At 44.9% G+C, this 17,500-nt stretch overlaps 2 protein-coding genes and 2 pseudogenes across 4 annotated transcripts in view; 3 read left to right on the top strand and 1 right to left on the bottom strand.

Annotated features, from left to right (window-relative positions):
* LOC310775416 (charged multivesicular body protein 3 pseudogene) overlaps positions 1 to 613 on the top strand; it is a 654-nt pseudogene extending 41 nt beyond the window's left edge. The window contains exon 1 of the transcript in view: positions 1 to 613. This exon is cut by the window's left edge and continues 41 nt beyond it. The product of the transcript in view is annotated as a charged multivesicular body protein 3 pseudogene (transcript).
* Positions 1 to 11,243, top strand: part of ndst3 (N-deacetylase/N-sulfotransferase (heparan glucosaminyl) 3) — a 71,624-nt gene extending 60,381 nt beyond the window's left edge. The window contains exons 11-13 of the mRNA XM_083635563.1: positions 6,874 to 6,976; positions 8,471 to 8,581; positions 9,984 to 11,243. Of these exons, the coding sequence (XP_083491689.1) occupies positions 6,874 to 6,976; positions 8,471 to 8,581; positions 9,984 to 9,992 (223 nt within the window). The 3' untranslated portion in view covers positions 9,993 to 11,243. The remainder of the gene's footprint in view (positions 1 to 6,873; positions 6,977 to 8,470; positions 8,582 to 9,983) is intronic.
* Positions 1,658 to 2,773, top strand: LOC310774914 (tubulin gamma-1 chain pseudogene; annotated as a pseudogene). The gene is made up of 2 exons: positions 1,658 to 2,158; positions 2,193 to 2,773. The product of its transcript is annotated as a tubulin gamma-1 chain pseudogene (transcript).
* Positions 11,244 to 16,058: 4,815 nt separating the features above from the next.
* The window catches only part of prss12 (serine protease 12), a gene marked incomplete at its 5' end in the record, with an annotated part of 47,342 nt that continues 45,900 nt past the window's right edge, over positions 16,059 to 17,500 (bottom strand). Inside the window, one exon of the mRNA XM_083634959.1 lies at positions 16,059 to 17,500. This exon is cut by the window's right edge and continues 469 nt beyond it.

Consider the following 17,500-nt stretch of genomic DNA (forward strand, 5'->3'; position numbering starts at 1 on the left):
CCTGATCAATGAATGGTCCCGCAAAATCAGGAGGGAAATGAGAACGATTGACAGACAAATTCGAGACATTCAGAGGGAAGAAGAAAAAGTCAAACGATCCATTAAAGATGCTTTTAAAAAGGGCCAGAGGGACGTGTGTGCGATTCTTGCAAAGGAGCTAATCCAGTCACGACAGGCTATCAGCAAACTGAACGCTTCCAAAGCCCACATGAACTCTGTCCTGCTCAGCATGAAGAACCAGCTGTGTGTGTTGCGTGTCGTCGGCGCCCTTCAGAAGAGCACGGAGGTCATGAAAGCCATGCAGAGCCTCGTCAAAATACCCCAGATCCATGCCACCATGAGGGACCTGTCAAAGGAGATGATGAAGGCCGGCATCATTGAGGAAATGCTGGAAGACACGTTTGAAATGATGGAGGATGGCGAGGAGATGGAGGAGGCGGCGGCGGAGGAGGTTGACAAGATCCTCCTGAAGATCACAGCAGGTGCCCTTGGCAAAGCACCCAGCAAAGTCACAGAGAGCCTGCCTGAAGCGGAGCCTGCTGGAGCCACCGCACACGAGTCCGAGGACGACATTGAAAAGATGCAGTCGAGATTGGCAGCTCTGAGGAGCTAAGGTGGCCTCTTCTCTTCTGTCACCCAGTAATGCACAGAGACCATTTTGCTGTATGGTCTACTACAGTAAGGAGGGAGCGTCCCCTCTGCTTCATTACAGTTTCTACACATGATTTTGGGTTGGTTTGTGCTAAGACAGTTATGGGTTTTTATTTTTTGATCTAGTCAGCCTGAACAAAAAGGCTGTCTTGATTTGTTTTTGTTTATCATGAGTAAGCCCAGGTAAGTCTTGCTATTTTCCAAAGTAAACCACAAGATATAAGGCAGTTGTATGTTATGTACTGTAGGTATGTAAAGCCTGCTGTGCCTACATGTACATTGCTTCATCATATTCTTCGGTCCTAATTGTTGGGTATATATTGTTCTAAGGAAGATATGGAATGGTTGTTGCTGGGACCCACCCTGCACAGAAATGTTAAATGTAATTCACACTCCAAATCATGAATCAGAACTAGGACTAATCTCTTCTATTAAAACATCTGTAGCAACTAGATTCAGCAGTGATTCTGTGTTAGTCTATGATATCCAAAACACTAGAGGTAAGGAGGGGTGGAGTGTTTTTATTTTATTTTGGTTGTTACTCTTCAGTCAAATGGGTGGGTAAAATATGGAAATAAACCTTTAAGAAAAAAAGAGTGATGTCATGAATTCGTGATTATGCCATACCCACTAATGTCATACTGTACATTGTGACATCAGTGATGTCATAGACTGAATTGTGAATGTCAATCGGGGGTGTCATAAATAAATCATATTGATGTCATAGACGTTATGACATGAAAGGCACGGCAGTTGGAGTGAGCGAGTGTGTGAGAGTGGAAGGACTAGACAGAATGTAGGGAAACAGTAGATGGATAAATCCAGAAGGAGGCGGTAATGTAACATAAACGATGCCAACTACCATAAAACACCACAGAAGAACTAGACATTATGGCATCTTCAGTGATGGCACAGACTGAATTGTGATGTCATCAGTGATGTTGTGTGAGAAAATCTTACTTATGGTATTTGGGCTGGCTGGCTAGCTAGATAATAAAGAAGAAACATGCCTCAGGAAATCATAACGCTTCAACTTGGACAATGTGGAAATCAAATTGGTTTTGAGTTCTGGGAGCAGCTGTGTGCAGAGCACGGCATCAGCCCAGAGGGGACTGTTGAGGAATTTGCAACTGAAGGGACCAACAGAAAGAATGTATTCTTCTATCAGGCCGACAAGCACTACATCCCTCGTGCTGTTCTTCTGGATCTGGAGCCCAGGGTGATCCACTCCATCCTCAACTTCCCTTATGCCACCCTGTACAACCGAGAGAACATCTACCTGTCTGAGGATGGTGGAGGAGCTGGGAACAACTGGGCTAGTGGCTACTCACAGGGTGGGAAAAATCCATGAAGAAATCTTTGATATCATTGACCGGGAGGCAGCGACAGTCTGGAGGGGTTTGTCCTGTGTCATTCCATTGCTGGGGGGACGGGCTCAGGGCTGGGTTCCTATCTGCTGGAGAAACTCAATGACAGGTACCCAAAAAGGCTGGTGCAGACTTACTCTGTCTTCAATGTACAAACGACCTTATCGCGGTTTGATTGCGTCCCTTATCCCCACACCCCGCCTCCACTTCCTTATGACTGGGTACACACCGCTCACCACTGACCAATCGGTGGCCAGTGTGAGGAAAACCACCGTCGTGCTGGATGTGATGCGGAGGCTTCTGCAGCTCAAGAAAGTAATGGTGTCCACCGACCGAGACCGACAGAGCAGCCACTGCTACATCACCATCCTCAACATCATCCAGGGAGAGGTCGACCCCACACAGTATATGTATAAAAGCCTCCGGAGGATCCGGGAATGTAAACTGGCCAAGTTCATCCCGTGGGGTCCCGCCCAGCATCCAGGTGGCCTTAGCCAGGAAGAGCCCTTACCTGCCCCTCCTCCGTCCACCGAGTCAGCGGCCTGATGATGGCCAACCACACCAGCATCTGCTGTCTGTTTGAGCGGACGTGCGAGCAGTACGACCAGCTGCGTAAGTGCGAGGCCTTCATGTGGCAGTACAGCAAAGAGGACATCTCCAAGGACAACTTGGACGAGCTGGACAACTCTGGCGAGGTGGTGCAGCAGCTGATAGTCGAGTACAGCGCCGCCACGCCACCCGACTACGTCTCCTGAGGCACGCAGGGGCAGTGAACTGACTTCTTGCCTTGCGTCTAAAAACGGCAGTCCAGTCAGCATTAAGCGCTGAGATGGTTACCTCTATCTCAAGGCACATTCCCTCTCTGAGCAAGATCTCAAACTTTTCCCCAAATATGGAGACATTTTGGCTACAGCCCCTCATCTGAGAAACATTGTATTTCTAGATGTGATGTAGCGTGGAATGGCATAGCCGGTTAAGAAGAGTTAACAATACATAGTCTCTCACCGCACTAACCAGTAAAGTAAATGGTGAAATTTAAAGTTAAAGTAAATTAAATGGTCAATTTAAAGTCCTTTAATTTAAAATCCTGCCCTAAGAGTGATGATAAGATGGGTGTTCATATTTTGATGTTTTCCTTTCTCCTATTCTACCTTTCCCCTCTTGTATAATTGCATTCTTTCTTTATCTATTTTTAAACTAGGAATCTTGCGGGCTCCATTCCTAGCTAGGGTGATACTCTGGAGATGATGTGCCACTTGTCCTCTTCTCCCTACTTATACTCCCACCACTTAGTCTGGAGAGGATGCGCCACTTGGGTTTGCGTGTGTCCTGGAGGCTTTGGAGACCACTGTGTTCCAGACCAGGGGCCTGTAACTCCCCCCGGTCCACTAGTTACATAGAATCGGTGATGACCCGATCTCGAGTTGCCTGAGTTTCACCGGTCCTACCTCTGCAGCAAAGGATTTATGACATCATTGGTGATGTCACTCGAGCACTCGATGATGATGTCATCAGTGATGTTTTTGGCTTGTGTTCCCCACAGCTCTGGTCAGACCGGCTGCCAGGACAGAGGGCTCTTTATAAGTCTTTATGTACATTGGCCACGGGGTCAGGGTCAATGCACAGGACACCACAAAACCAGCCAGTACTATATATACATGCAAGTATTATACCTTGGGAAATGTGTTCAGCCAGCTTCTGGCCTTTATAATCCATATGTGTTGGAATGGTGTTGAATGTATTATGTAGTAGACAACATCTTTCTATCCTAGATAAACAAATTAACTGAATAGGATCTTCAGGTTTCAAAACACCACCGGTCCTACTTATTGCCTCTGCGGGAAAGGATGTCACTCGAGCACTAGATGATGATGATGTCATTAGTGATGTCGGCATTTGTTATGACAGACACTGATGATGTCATAGACATTGTTACATCGTCAGTGATGTCATAACTCCATCCCCGCAGAAGAGGTAGGACCGGTGGCGTCAAACATGTCGGTTTGGACCATATTCAGCTCATTTGTTTACCTTGGATAGAACGATGTCTGTATTCAACACCATTCCGACGCATATGGATTATAAAGGCCAGAAGCTGGCTGAAGACATTTTCCAAGGGATAATACTCGCCTCAGCGGTGATTGGATTCACATATGGTCTGGTCATTGAGCGGTTTGGGTGGACAGTGTGTATAGTGCTGGCTGGTTGTGCGGTGTCCTGTGTATTGACTCTGCCCCCATGGCCAATGTACAGACAGAGCCCTCTGTCCTGGCAGCCGGCCCTACCATGCAGCTGTGGGGAACGCAGCCAAAAACCTCAGGAAAGCCTCAAGAAGAAGAAGAAGCACAAGCAGAAAGACCTTTAATGTCCAGTAGATAGAGACACTGCACTGCAGGCTTCGCCAATCATAAGAAATGGTACTCTTCCGGTCTCCTAAATGGGCATGGTCATCAGCTTGTGATTGGCTATCTGTCACTGGTTCGAAACTTCATTGGCTGACCAGTAAGTGGGCGTGGCAGTAGTGAGACCCCCATGGCACAGATACAGGAAGTGACTGGAAGTTGGGCTGTCTCGTTCTGATATTGGCAGTCTCTTGCACAAGTAACTCAGGACCACCTGCCCTGTTGCTGATACATTCCTTTTTATTCAGCACTGCACTCCAGCGGGTTCCCGGCAGCGCACTCCCCATGTATGAAGTCGATTGGATGAAACGCTTCTCGAGATAAACTGCTTTTTGTGTTGCCAGTAGGTGGCGCTATGACTATCCGCTTGTCCAGAATTGGCCGCCGCACTCCGTCCGGTTCCCGGCAGTGCACTCCCAAAGTTTAAAGTCGATCGGATGAACGGTTCTTGCTTTTTGTGTTGCCATTGGCGCTATGACTATTCTGCACTGCACTCCGTCAGGTCCCCTAAGGCCTATGGCCATTTAAAATCTAAAACATTGCTGTAGTGCCCCCTATGGGCACAAACATTCATGCCAGACCACTGGAAAGTGTTTCGGCAAAGTTTGGAGGTGATCAGAGCAACGGTGCCCCTTTGCAACTCCAGACATACGGACGGACACACACACACACACACACACACACACACACACACACACACACACACACGTACACGTGCATACAGCTCTCCAGCTATAGTAGTAGGATTAAAACCTGTCTGAAAACATGTATTTTATGCATCAATCAGGACACAATAAACATGCTAACATTTGATTAAACTGCTTGTACAGTGTGCACAAGTGTAAACTTGATTGATATAAGCCTTTATGTCACCTGTATGTCTCAAAAGACTGTATGCAGAATGAAGCTAGACTAGATCAAACTAGAGAGGGCACTCGTTAGGGTGCATACCTCCGCCAACCTGGTGTTACATGAATCTGTTTGGGCGCCTTTTCTGTCATTGACCACACCCGTTGCCACGCCCCTTTTATATTGTAATACACAAGCATCAGTTCAACACTGTGCAAAATGTTACCAGAGACTAGCGGAGTGGTGAAGTCCCCAGCTACTGGAGCCATGTGTCCCCCGGCTGACCTGGGATCAGATCCTCCAGAGCTTTCACTGCCCTCTCCCTTACACTGCCGGCCTCCCTGCTTTACAACTGTCTGAATAAGTAAACGTACTAAAGGTTATAGTGCACTCAGCACTGCCCAGGCTCCTCTGGAAAGAAGATACTGTGTGAACAGGGTAAATAGCCAATGGAACCTTTATGAACTGCCTTGCAAAGAGATTATTTCTCTCTCAAATCACCACGGGGGGGAACATGCATGTGCAGAATTGTATCCCTGTAGACAGGACGAGTTGAGCTTTTGCATTTGTAAGAGCTAACACTATACGCTTCAAATAACTTCAAATACGCTTAATGTGTGGAAATGAAACATTCCAACAATGTTAATGTAACCACAGTCACCAAAGGAATACAACTCTTCCTATCGGTCTGTGTCAACTCTGTCTCAACTCATTCACCGTCAAATAGAGGTGTTGCATGTGTGACTTGAAGTGTGGACGCTCTGTCTCAACACAGTGTCCCAGTCTCCGAGCGGGGAGGGACATCCGGAATTGATCGTTCAGAGTGGGGACAGGGTGTCTCAGTCTTGAAGCACAAAGCCCCGTGCATATAAATAATTTGTAAGAGATGACAGAATAATAAGGGAGAATTTTGTGTGGCTGCGTGGGCGTGTGAAGCAGCCCGAGCTACACAAAAGCCTAATCTTTCTTTTCTCCTGACATGGCAGCGCTCTGACAGATCCTCCACACTGGAGCCCATCTATTTAATCCTCCTCTCCTCTCTCGCTCCTGTCAGAGGAGCCATCGTCACTCCTTCTCCTCTTGTATTCCTCCACCGATGCATGCGGATAAAGAACAATATTTGCATCTTTCACTCACATTCTCCCTCATCCATTACACTAATGTATATCTTTCTACCCCTCTCTCTCTCTCCCCTCCCCGCCCCACCTCCTCTCTCCCCCCCCACCACCTCTCTCCTCCTCTCTCTCTCCCCTCCCCCCCACCTCCTCTCTCCCCCCCCCCACCTCTCTCCTCCTCTCTCTCTCCCCTCCCCCCCACCTCCTCTCTCCCCCCCCACCACCTCTCTCCTCCTCTCTCTCTCCCCTCCCCCCCACCTCCTCTCTCCCCCCCCCCCACCTCTCTCCTCCTCTCTCTCTCCCCTCCCCCCCACCTCCTCTCTCCCCCCCCCCACCACCTCTCTCCTCCTCTCTCCCCCCCCCCCCCCCCCACCACCACCTCTCTCCCCCCCCCCCCCCCACCACCTCTCTCCTCCTCTCTCCCCCCCCCCCCACCTCCTCTCCCCCCTCCCCCCACCACCTCTCTCCTCCTCTCTCTTCTTTTCTCAGGTTTGACCCTCAGAAGGGCTTCTGGTGCCAGCTCCTTGAGGGAGGAAAGACAAGATGTTTGGGGAAGAGCAAAGGGAGGAAGTACCCTCCTATGGAACCAGAGGTAAACACATGCATTTTAATAATATTAATAATAATAATAATAATAATAACACAGTAATAATAATAATAATACAGTAGTAATAATAATAATAATAATAATAATAATAACACAGTAATAATAATAATAATACAGTAGTAATAATAATAATAATAATAATAATAATAATGGGACCTGGGACCTTCAGCACTAACTCAAGCGAAGGAGTTCAAGTATCTCGGGGTCTTCTTCTCGAGTGAGGGGACAACGGGGTGGGAGAATCTGGGGCTTAAGAGTGTTGTCACTGATGTGCCCACCGACTTTCAAGGCCACCGTGAGGTGGACTTCTGATAGATTGAAATGTTGCTTGTTTTTTTTTATTGAATCTGATTGGTTAATAACTCAGCCATTTTTTACGCGATCGTTCGGGCATGTCACATGCCCGAACGATGCAAATTTGATGTCATTTGGACATAATGGTTCAGGAGGAGATTTCCAAAGGTTTTTCCTAATGTCCACGATGGCGGACGGTCCTCATGGGTCCCAGTTGCAAATTTGTTTCGGCGTGGCAAGTGACAGCTTCATGCCAAGGTTCAAGATCAAACAAAAGCATATAGGCATCAGACAAAGACACAGAGGCAACAAGAGAGAGACAAAGCTGCCACCCGACTGGCTATTGCATGTGGAGAGAAACAGCCAGTGACATCCCACAGTCCCCTCTGTCGCCGTGGCAAAATTTCCCACAGGACTCGGCGGCGGGGTGGAAGCTGTCAGCCAATCAGATCCAGCCAGGAAGTTACAACCTAATTATGAGGATTCAATACTGACACAACACCCCTGAGAGAGAGAGAGAGAGAGAGAAATCTAATCCATAAATCTTTGCCTTAGCCGCTGATTCCATGGAGGAGAGACCTACGGATGCTGAATCCCACATATGCTCCCACATGAAGACACACACACAGCGGTATAAAAAGTTTGCGTCCACATTTTATATGCCTAATGGCCGTGCCTCGGTGTCGTCGGTAATTAAACCGGATGTGCGCTCGCACCACAGGGACAGACGGAGAGGACAGATGAAGTGAGAAGAGGAGGAGGAGGAGGAGGAGGAGGAGGAGGTGTGCAGCGAGGAGAGACAGAGAGGGAGGGAGAGATGAGGGATGCACACAGGAGGGAGAGAGACCATAAGATAAATGGAGCTCATGCATCCTTCCTGTAATTTCCCCCCATATCTATCTCTCTCTATCTCTCTCTCTCTCTCCTCTGCAGCGCATGGCTCCGCGTGGCCCTAAAGTCCCATTGAGGAGAAATAAACTCATCTAAAGATGGTGGCACATCATTCATCTCTCTCAATTTCTCCTCTTTTTTTTGCCCCCCCTCGCTCCAACTCCCTTCTCATTTTCTCTCTCCTGATCTTCCCTGCTCTCGATCCCCGACTTCCGATATCTCCTCGCCTCTCTACCTCTCTCTCTCTCTCTCTCTCTCATTCTGCCTCTCTCGCACTCCCTCTCTGCTCTCTAGGCGCGGGCGTATCTCTCCAGGTACTACAGGGAGCACAACATTGAGTTGTCGAAGCTGCTGCACCGCCTGGGCCAGCCCCTCCCCTCCTGGCTGAGAGAGGAGCTGCAGAAGGTCAGTGGCATTAAACTCCACGATGCTCATCGTATAACTACCAATTAACTCTCCAAATGAATCAGCCTCCTGCCCGCAGACAATAATAGACAGATATTGTCGAAGGCGTCGTCTTCCTAATGGGGGGAAGGGGGGGAAACTCACTTTGAGATTGCAAAGAGAACAATTTGATGGGGGGGCTGGATGGTGAAATGGACCTTATTCAAAACGCTGAAAATGGCAGTGATATTTGTGTGTAATAAGACCATTAGTGTTCAACGCACTATTGCCATTGGAATTCACAAAGTGTACGTTTTGTATCACTCATGTAAAAGACAATCAAAATTAAAGTGGCAAATAAAACCTCTTTAAACGAAGTAACAGCAGTGGATATCTTTAGTTCAAATCGGTGGTGTCTGTGGTGGTGATGGTGTCTGTGGCGGTGTCGGTCACGATTTTGTGACGGAAGTGACGTCATCAGTGATGTCACGTGAGCAACTGTGATGTCACTCGAGCAACTGTGATTTGCCCAACTGTGATGTCACTCAGGCAGTTGTGATGTCATCAGTGGTGCCACTTGAGCAACTGTGATTTGCACAACTGTGATGTCACTCAGGCAGTTGTGATGTCATCAGTGGTGCCACTCGAGCAACTGTGATTTGCACAACTGTGATGTCACTCAGGCAGTTGCGATGTCATCAGTGATGCCGCTCGAGCGCACGATGGCACCTAGGTGGTGGGCGGGTGGTGTCTGTCTGTCAGACATGATTTTTTTTAGAGCCTGCGGAGCAGGCGATTTGAATAACTGCAGCCGTGGCGCATCGTCTCCAGAGTCTCCACCCTAGGAATCGAGCGAGATTCCTAGTTTAACAAAAACAACAACCAACAACACCCAAATTCCTGGATATAGGTCGAAATGGGAAAACGCAATTAAACACCAATTAAATATGATAATACACAGAAGCTTGGCTTGCATGGCAAATCAAGCTATATTCTGAACGTCATTCCCTGCCCATCCTTAATTTCACTCCATTCTAAATGCACGTTGTGAATACCGTGACACAAGGTTTTCACAACATGGATTTAAAATGGAAGTGTGAATGTTCCTGCTGTCAGCGAGCTCCCCTTGATCTCTGCCCATCTCCTCTGCTTCTTCTGTACTGCTCCACTTTTTTCCTCTTTTTTGATTGCGTGTCAGTGGCTTTGTCTTTTATTGATGTTGTTTAGTCTTTATGAATCGCAGGGACTCGCTGTTTCCTCTCCTGTTTTCGTGGCTGGCATTTACGTCCACAAGTAGCCTAAACAAAAATGCCTAGGCTACTCGTCGTTTAAAGTCGCAGTGTTCCTTCCCTGCGCTCCTGCACTGATTTTTACTCTATTCCACTCTCTCTCTCCCCCCCTCCTTCCCTCTGTCTTTCTTAAGGTCAGATAACCTTTGAACCCAGGAGCCACGGTTAAAGATCAAGGGTCAAGGACCAGGAAGCGACCAGGAGCACCTGGCCTTCAGATGCACGCTCTGTGGCCCCTGTAACGCACCCCGGGGCGAAGGCAAGGACAGGGGCGCCTCGGAGCTCTGACCTCTGACCCTGCGGAATCTTTGACAGGGAGCACACCAGACTAAAGCAGCATAAAGACGCATTTAGACTGACCCGCTGTGGGGACAGACGGACAGACGGACGGACGGACAGGTGACCCTTTCAGATGACTGGCATGGCTCCGGGGAGCAGTGCGGTGCGCGAGACGAGGAGCGGCGTCGGCGAGTCTTTGCTGCCCAAAAACCCTCGTCTGAACGGTGCTGAACTCTCTTGCACAACGTGCCGCGACTCTACGACGGTTGTTTCTTTTTACTTTGTTTTGTTTTTTTACCTTTAATTTATGATGCCAGGACAGCGCTGGTCAGCTGTGCTCGGCTCCCCATAGAGAAAGGCTTTGCACTAACGTTCTGTTCCATGTGTTTCTAAGACATCAAAACACGCGTGGGTTTAGTTGATCTTGTTTTGGTACGGAGTGAGCCCGGCAGGCAGGCAGGCAGGCAGGACTTCACAAAAGCTCCTTCGTCAAGAGAGAGCACAGACTCAGGAAAGAGTGACGAGCGGTTGTTTTCTACGATAGGTTTTCATCTTTTTTTTGTTGTGGGTTTTTTTTTTTTATTATTATTATGGTTTTTCTAAGTGAAGCTAGTCCCAGCATTTTCTCTGTGTTTCTGATCTGGCAGCCTTGTTCAGCCCTAGTGACGTCACGTGAGGCTTTCACTGGGAAGTATATAGACTGGAAAGGACGGAGTCATCTTACTGGACCAACACTCAGAGCAGGATACTACTGTACTGATAAACTCAGCAGACTAAAAAACAGTGCCCCCTGCTGGTTGCATCTGGCAGAGCAGGATACTACTGTACTGATCAACTCGGCGGACTCAGGACTGAGAAGATGTGAGCTTGTGGAAAGAGAAGCTCAGAGAGGAACCGTTACATCGACCAAAATGAGCCCAATGGAGGTGATGCCCAACTCCCAGACTCTCAATGCCTGAGTAGCTGCTGTAATCACAGCCAAGTTCTATTTGGGCAATGTCTCATTCAAGTCTCAACTTCCTGTTTCTTTTCTTTGTCAAACCAGTGGCCTCTGTTTAGCTTCAATCTGAATGCAAAAACCTGTAAATGTCAAACACAGAAACCAAAATAAAAGAGATGGATACGATTGCCAGCACAAGATGTGTTTTATACTCAAGCAGACACAAGTGCATCACATAAACACACACACACACAGTGTGAAGCCCCATAACTTATGGGGCTAAGAAAATAAGCTATTTACAGGATGTTAATACACGCACTGCATGCCCCTATTTCCTCTGTTCCAAGCCGCTGCTCGCCGCATTATGGCTTTGTAGTGGATCAATTTCAGAAAATCTTTTCCAGGGTGAGTTGCATAAATAAAGCTGGACATAAGGTCCAGGTTGTGAAGAAAAAAAAATCTCCTTTAATTCTGCACCAGACCAGAGTCCTCATCAAGTCACATCATATACAATCCATATTCAACACTGAACATCTTTTTTGTGGGTAGTGCTAAAGCATAAGTATATTCATGAAACAATAAACTCAGATTAAAGGAAAACGATAGAACGGCTTATAAAACTAAACCAACAAAAGCTGAATAGAAACACACAAATCGGAACAAAAAGGTTTTTATATCCAGTCGTCAGTCAATAAAGACTCATGAAAGTTTATTTATTTATTCATTTATTTACCAGGGACAGTGTACATTAATCAACATGTCAGTTTGCACATCCATGTAAATGCACCAGAGTTAGCAAGAGAGAGTTAATTTTCAGCTGTAGTCCCTGAGCATGATGGTAAAATAACTAGTGGTCAAGTGTCATCCACACTAAAAGCTAAAAACAACAAGCAGTACTGTAGGACATATAGCTAATACAATACAACAGTGCAGGACAGCACAAAACAATACAGGCAGGCACACAGGACAGCCCGACAGTACGACACAACAGTATCACAGTGCAGTGCAGTACAATACAAAACAAGACCTTACAGGACAGTACATAAATACAATGCAAGTCACATTTAAAATTAAGAAAAGCGAGTGAGTGAGTGAGTGAGTGAGTGAGTGAGTGTGTATGTGTGTGTGTGTGTGTGTGTGTGTGTGTGTGCGCGTGCGTGCGTGCGTGTGTGTGTGTGTGCCTGAAGAGACAATTACTCGTGATTGCAAATTTGGTTAGCTTTGAGCCACCCCTTAAGTTTATGTTTGAAGGTTGAATATAATATTATGGAAAATGATGTGGGTATATCTTTAATTTGTATTTGTAATGAATTGTAAGTAAATAAATATCACTATAATTGACCTCTCTCTATACAACTGCACAATTATGTTTTTTTGTACGTTTTATAATATACCACATTGCATTATATTGATCTCCAGCGTCAATCCATTTTTGCTGTAATGTGTGCTAATGACCACAGGAGGGCGGTCTCACATAATAAGGGACCGTTTCTTTGTTGTGTCATAGTTTTACAGCAATGTTCATCGCCTTAGACGGATGCATCCAGAAAAAGTGTCAAGGTTATAGTCATTGCTTCACTTTAATAGAGCAAGAAATAACCCATGGGGGGGGGGGGGGACTTTGCAATTGCAGTAAATAATTATAATGTTATTAATGTTATGTCTGGGATGTTTTTATTGTAAAAATGCCCAATGCAAAAAGACTTCATTACATCAAATAGTAAATAGTTCTAGAGAAACGAACAAGCACACACTCACACTTTATATATTGAATTATAGTCTACACACCAATTTGCATCCTACTGTCATCCTCTCGAGCAGCGCCATTAATATAACGGATGGTTTAATACTTTCATACTACCGGACTGCAGCGCACCTGGGAAGCTGCTCATCCATGATACATATGCACCAACAATACATTAACTTCGCTCACATAGTCATTAGTGATGTGTGTGGTTAATGCGCTATCCCCCGGGACCCTGTCGGTACACTATACAGTAGCATTTTTGCTTTGGTTGGCTGTCCAATGGATTACCTGTGCCCGCGCTCATTTGCGTACCAACCGATGCCAACCAACCTTGCATATACGCTGCTCCTCTCCTTGTGCCCAGCAGCTCCAGACCATCTATTTCTAGAAATAATCACTTTGGAAACTTTTGGACTATTTTGACTCATCCATCATCCATCAGGGTATATATAATATTTTGGAAGCAAAGGGCTTATAAGATGATTCATGAGTGGAATAGTAAAGTAACACGTAATGTGGTTTATTTTCATGCCAGCCATCATTTGGAAAGAAAAGGTGTCAGCTCTTTCAAATGGTGGCTATCTCATTTTGGCAAGAAGCGCCTTAATTAAAGCCTGCTGTGGGAAATTCAATAGGAGCACCGCCTTTAATTACTCTGAATAATGAACTCTTATGATGACGGACCAAAAGTACATCAGAGCTAGCTGGACCGTGACATAATGGGGGCTCGTCCGGGATATGGATGTGTTTGTAGCTCTCTTCCTGGATACTCCAGCAGAGGTCTTGACGGTGGCGAAAGTTTCAAAGGTAGAAATGCTGAATGTGTCAATCCAGTGGACATGTGCCTCATAAGCTGCTCATTAATGTCATTTTAAAATCCTATCAGAAAAAGGAAAACAGGGTGAGTGGCTGCAGGCCCTGTGAGAGGCTGCAGGCCCTCATGGCCTCAGCCCCAGTGTGCTCAAGGCCTGGTGCCCCCCAGCTGTGTGGAGTGCTTCAACATGAGCCTGAGTCTTCAAAGGGTCCCTGTGCTGTGGAAGATGTCCTGCATCTCTCCTGTGCGGAAGACGTCACGTGCCAGTGGCTCCAAGGACCAGAGCTGAAGTACTCGAGTCCGGTCTCAAGACCGATTTTTGACTGTCTTGGTCTCATCTCGGACTTGGCGACTTGGCGTCAATATGACTCGGACTCGGTCTCAGGAGTGAATGTGACTCACGGCCCGGGAGCATATTATGTAGAGCTCAACAGGCACGTGACTTTTCGTGATGTAATTTGCCTCGGAAGTAAGTTCTGCGTCCATTTTCTCCATAGACATTTCGATAAATCCAAATATAACGAGTTTTAAGGCTCGAACCAAGCCAACACGTGTTCCAGAGAATCTTGAGTGACCATAAAACATTCGGTTTAAGCGAGAACGAAAAATAACAATGGGGATTTTTTTTGTTTTTTTCCCCGTGGTTATTTTTTGTTCTCGCAATCTATCGAAATGTCTATGGGCATTCCGGGGCAGATTATGTCACGAAATGTCACGTGCCTGTTGAGCTCAATTATGTATACATGTATATATGTATGTGTATGTGTGTATGTGTATGTATATGTATATAAGTATGTATGTATGTATGTACTGTATGTATGTGTCACATACATACATACATACACACATATACATACATACATACATACATGTGGAGGTGTGTATATATATGGATATGGATATATAAATATAGATATGTTTGGGGGCAGGACTCGATAAGCCTCGGCTTCTTCTGGCCCCTTTTCAAACTGTTTTGTTCTGCTTTCTGTTGGAGTTTACTCTTTTTTTTGTTGCTTTTGGGCTGTTATTGATTGTATTTCTGTTTTTCATTACTTGTGTATTGTTTTAACTGTTTGAAATAAATATTTTTAATCAATCAATCAAACATTTTAAGTGGAAGGTAATTACACAGCAAATGAAATTTGTCATGGTTATATGGAGGAAAAGACAGCACCTTTTTGGCTATATTCCAAGTAATCATTTACACAACCTGTCTGTGTGCACTATGAGAAAATAATAGGGATATTCGTTGCCAGTCAAGTAAAAACAAATTAGGAAGAAATAAAGGCATGAATTCTCCCCAAAAACCCACTGCACTCTGTTTGCAGGACATAACTGTAAAAAGCATTTCTTATAATGCAAACAGCGACTAACGTGCAATGGTATTGACCCAAGAACTGGCCTTCATCAGAGTCAAAGTGCCGGTCGTGTGCAGTTTCCAGATACATTCAATGTGGAAAACAGTTGTGGCTAATGATCATGTGATGGCTTAACCAGCAGATGGTGCTCTTGTCAAATATGGAAATGTATACCGTGATATGCACAGAATCAATGATGATCAAGCGTACTGTACATACAGTAATAATAAGTGCATACAGTAAGAAGCATTGTATCCTGAGAACAGGATCAGAGGGATAACCAAAAGCTTCCCCGTTTTTAATCATGTGATCAGATCACTCTAGGTGTTATTGAAGCACACTAAGCCAAGTGTGAGAAATAAGAAATGTTGGAAAGACAAGAATATTTAAATGTGATAATGCTGCCAGCTGCCAGCTTCTCATTATGACACTCTTCTAGCCGGTTGGCCACAGCTTTTAAATGTGTGTTAGGTCAACATGAGCCGTTTGTCTATTCAACAAAGACTAAAGACTACACAGAAAATGCTTGTCATTCCTGTGGACATTGTCTGTGTGTGTGTGTGTGTGTGTGGGGGGGGGGGGGGTTGCAAACATAGTCTGACATGGTAGTGCTCACTTTCTCAGTTTGTAGACAGAAGCAGAACAGAAAGACTTTCGTTGTCCTCCTGACTGTTACCTCTCAGATGTGTGGGAATGACTGAACATATGCACGTACACACACACACACACACAGACACAGACACACACACACTGCGGACACACTCACATACTCACAATTACGCAAAACTCGCTCTATATGAAAATGTACTGTATGATGTCTTCGACTCACACGGACAAGCAGACAATTTCTTGTAAGATGTATAGTGTAATGAGAGCATCTATACTACAACATCAAAATATTTTGACATCATCATTATTCAAATACTATAAAATTCTTCAATAACGCACAGCAAACTCTTTTTTTTTTTTACAAAATCTTAGGTTTAAGAAGAAATGTTACAGTACATTCAAACATAACACAATATCATCAATAAACAGCAAATTAGAAGGTAGTGTAGTGTGTGTGTTCTTTTCAAGTGTAGCGGATTGCCTCCCCACAGTGTTGTCACGTCAACACAGTGTTGTCACGACAACACCGAACTATCCTGCCCGGGACAGCAGGACGTGAACTATGAGCACGGATATGACACACAGACACGTACAGAAACGCTTATGTTCTTTTGATTGAGAAACATGACTCAGACGGTCCCTTGCTTTCTCTGTACACATCAAGCACCACTGAGACAAGGGACAAAATACTGGATGGAGTTAAATTACAAAATGCCTGAGGAATCACAAACCAACAGACCGAAAAACACACATTACATACATGAGAATAATGCAAGGTTAGAAGACATATTTCACTTTGGCAAAAATGTCAATATGACTCGAATACCTGACACAGAAGCACTGAATATAATGCATGAAGTACCTTGTTAGGGGTGTTTTGTGCAAGTCTGCAAATTCATGTCATGCGATCACTTATGTGTCTGTGTGAGAGCATGCATGTATGTTTTTATATACTGTGTGGTCCCTTTTCAACACGTTTCACTACATTTCATCATAAATTACAATACAACTGGCTCCTAACAAAAGCAAGCACGGAAAACATTTCTGGTTATGATTTAGTATTTCAAAAATAATAATAATAATAATAATAAAAACATTTTAAGTGGACTATGCATTATCATACAAAACAAGGACAAGAGGTTAACAGGGTTCCTACATGTTGTCAATTAAGAAAATTCCATACTTTTTCCAGAACTTGATTTGTTTTGAATATTTTGTCTGGTGTTCAATATGATTTACGCAGATAGATATCTTGCCCCTGTCATATGATATCACTGTATAGATGAAGATCGTTCTTCACAGCGGCAAATATCAGAATATGTGAGATGATTGGCAGGGTACCTACACGTTTTCCATTTTAAAATTGCATATTTTTCCTGGGCCCTATCTTCTTGACTTGATTTGATTCTGCTCTGTATTTGATACAGTATACTGTAATGCATGCTGACAGCTACTGGGTAATAAGAGCATCTCTCTATCTGAACATTATTCACATCGACACAAACTGTGGACTCAAAGTGGGTCTACAACAACATAAATGCTATAATTGTGTGAATCGGACCAGAACCACCAAATTTCCCATACTTTTCCAGACTTTTTTAATTTTCTTTTTCTAAAAATTTCAAAAATATTCAAGACCTGGAAATTATCAAAATAATTGTTAATACTTTTCAAGACTTTCCACACCAGCGTAGGAACCCTGGGTTATGGCTTACGCTGAGCCGAGAGTCAATACTGTCCCAAACCTCACTGCCCAAGAGAATATCAAAACATTAAAATAAGTGCTAATAAATTAGACAGATGACAGAAAGGTCATATTAATTCCCCTTTTGCCAAAAAAAAATCAAATTCAAAAAGTTCCCAGGAGAGGGGAAAAAATTACATTCCATTGGCTAATCCATTTG

This window comes from Poromitra crassiceps, assembly GCF_964638095.1.
Source record: "Poromitra crassiceps genome assembly, chromosome: 4".
NCBI lineage: Eukaryota > Metazoa > Chordata > Actinopteri > Beryciformes > Melamphaidae > Poromitra > Poromitra crassiceps.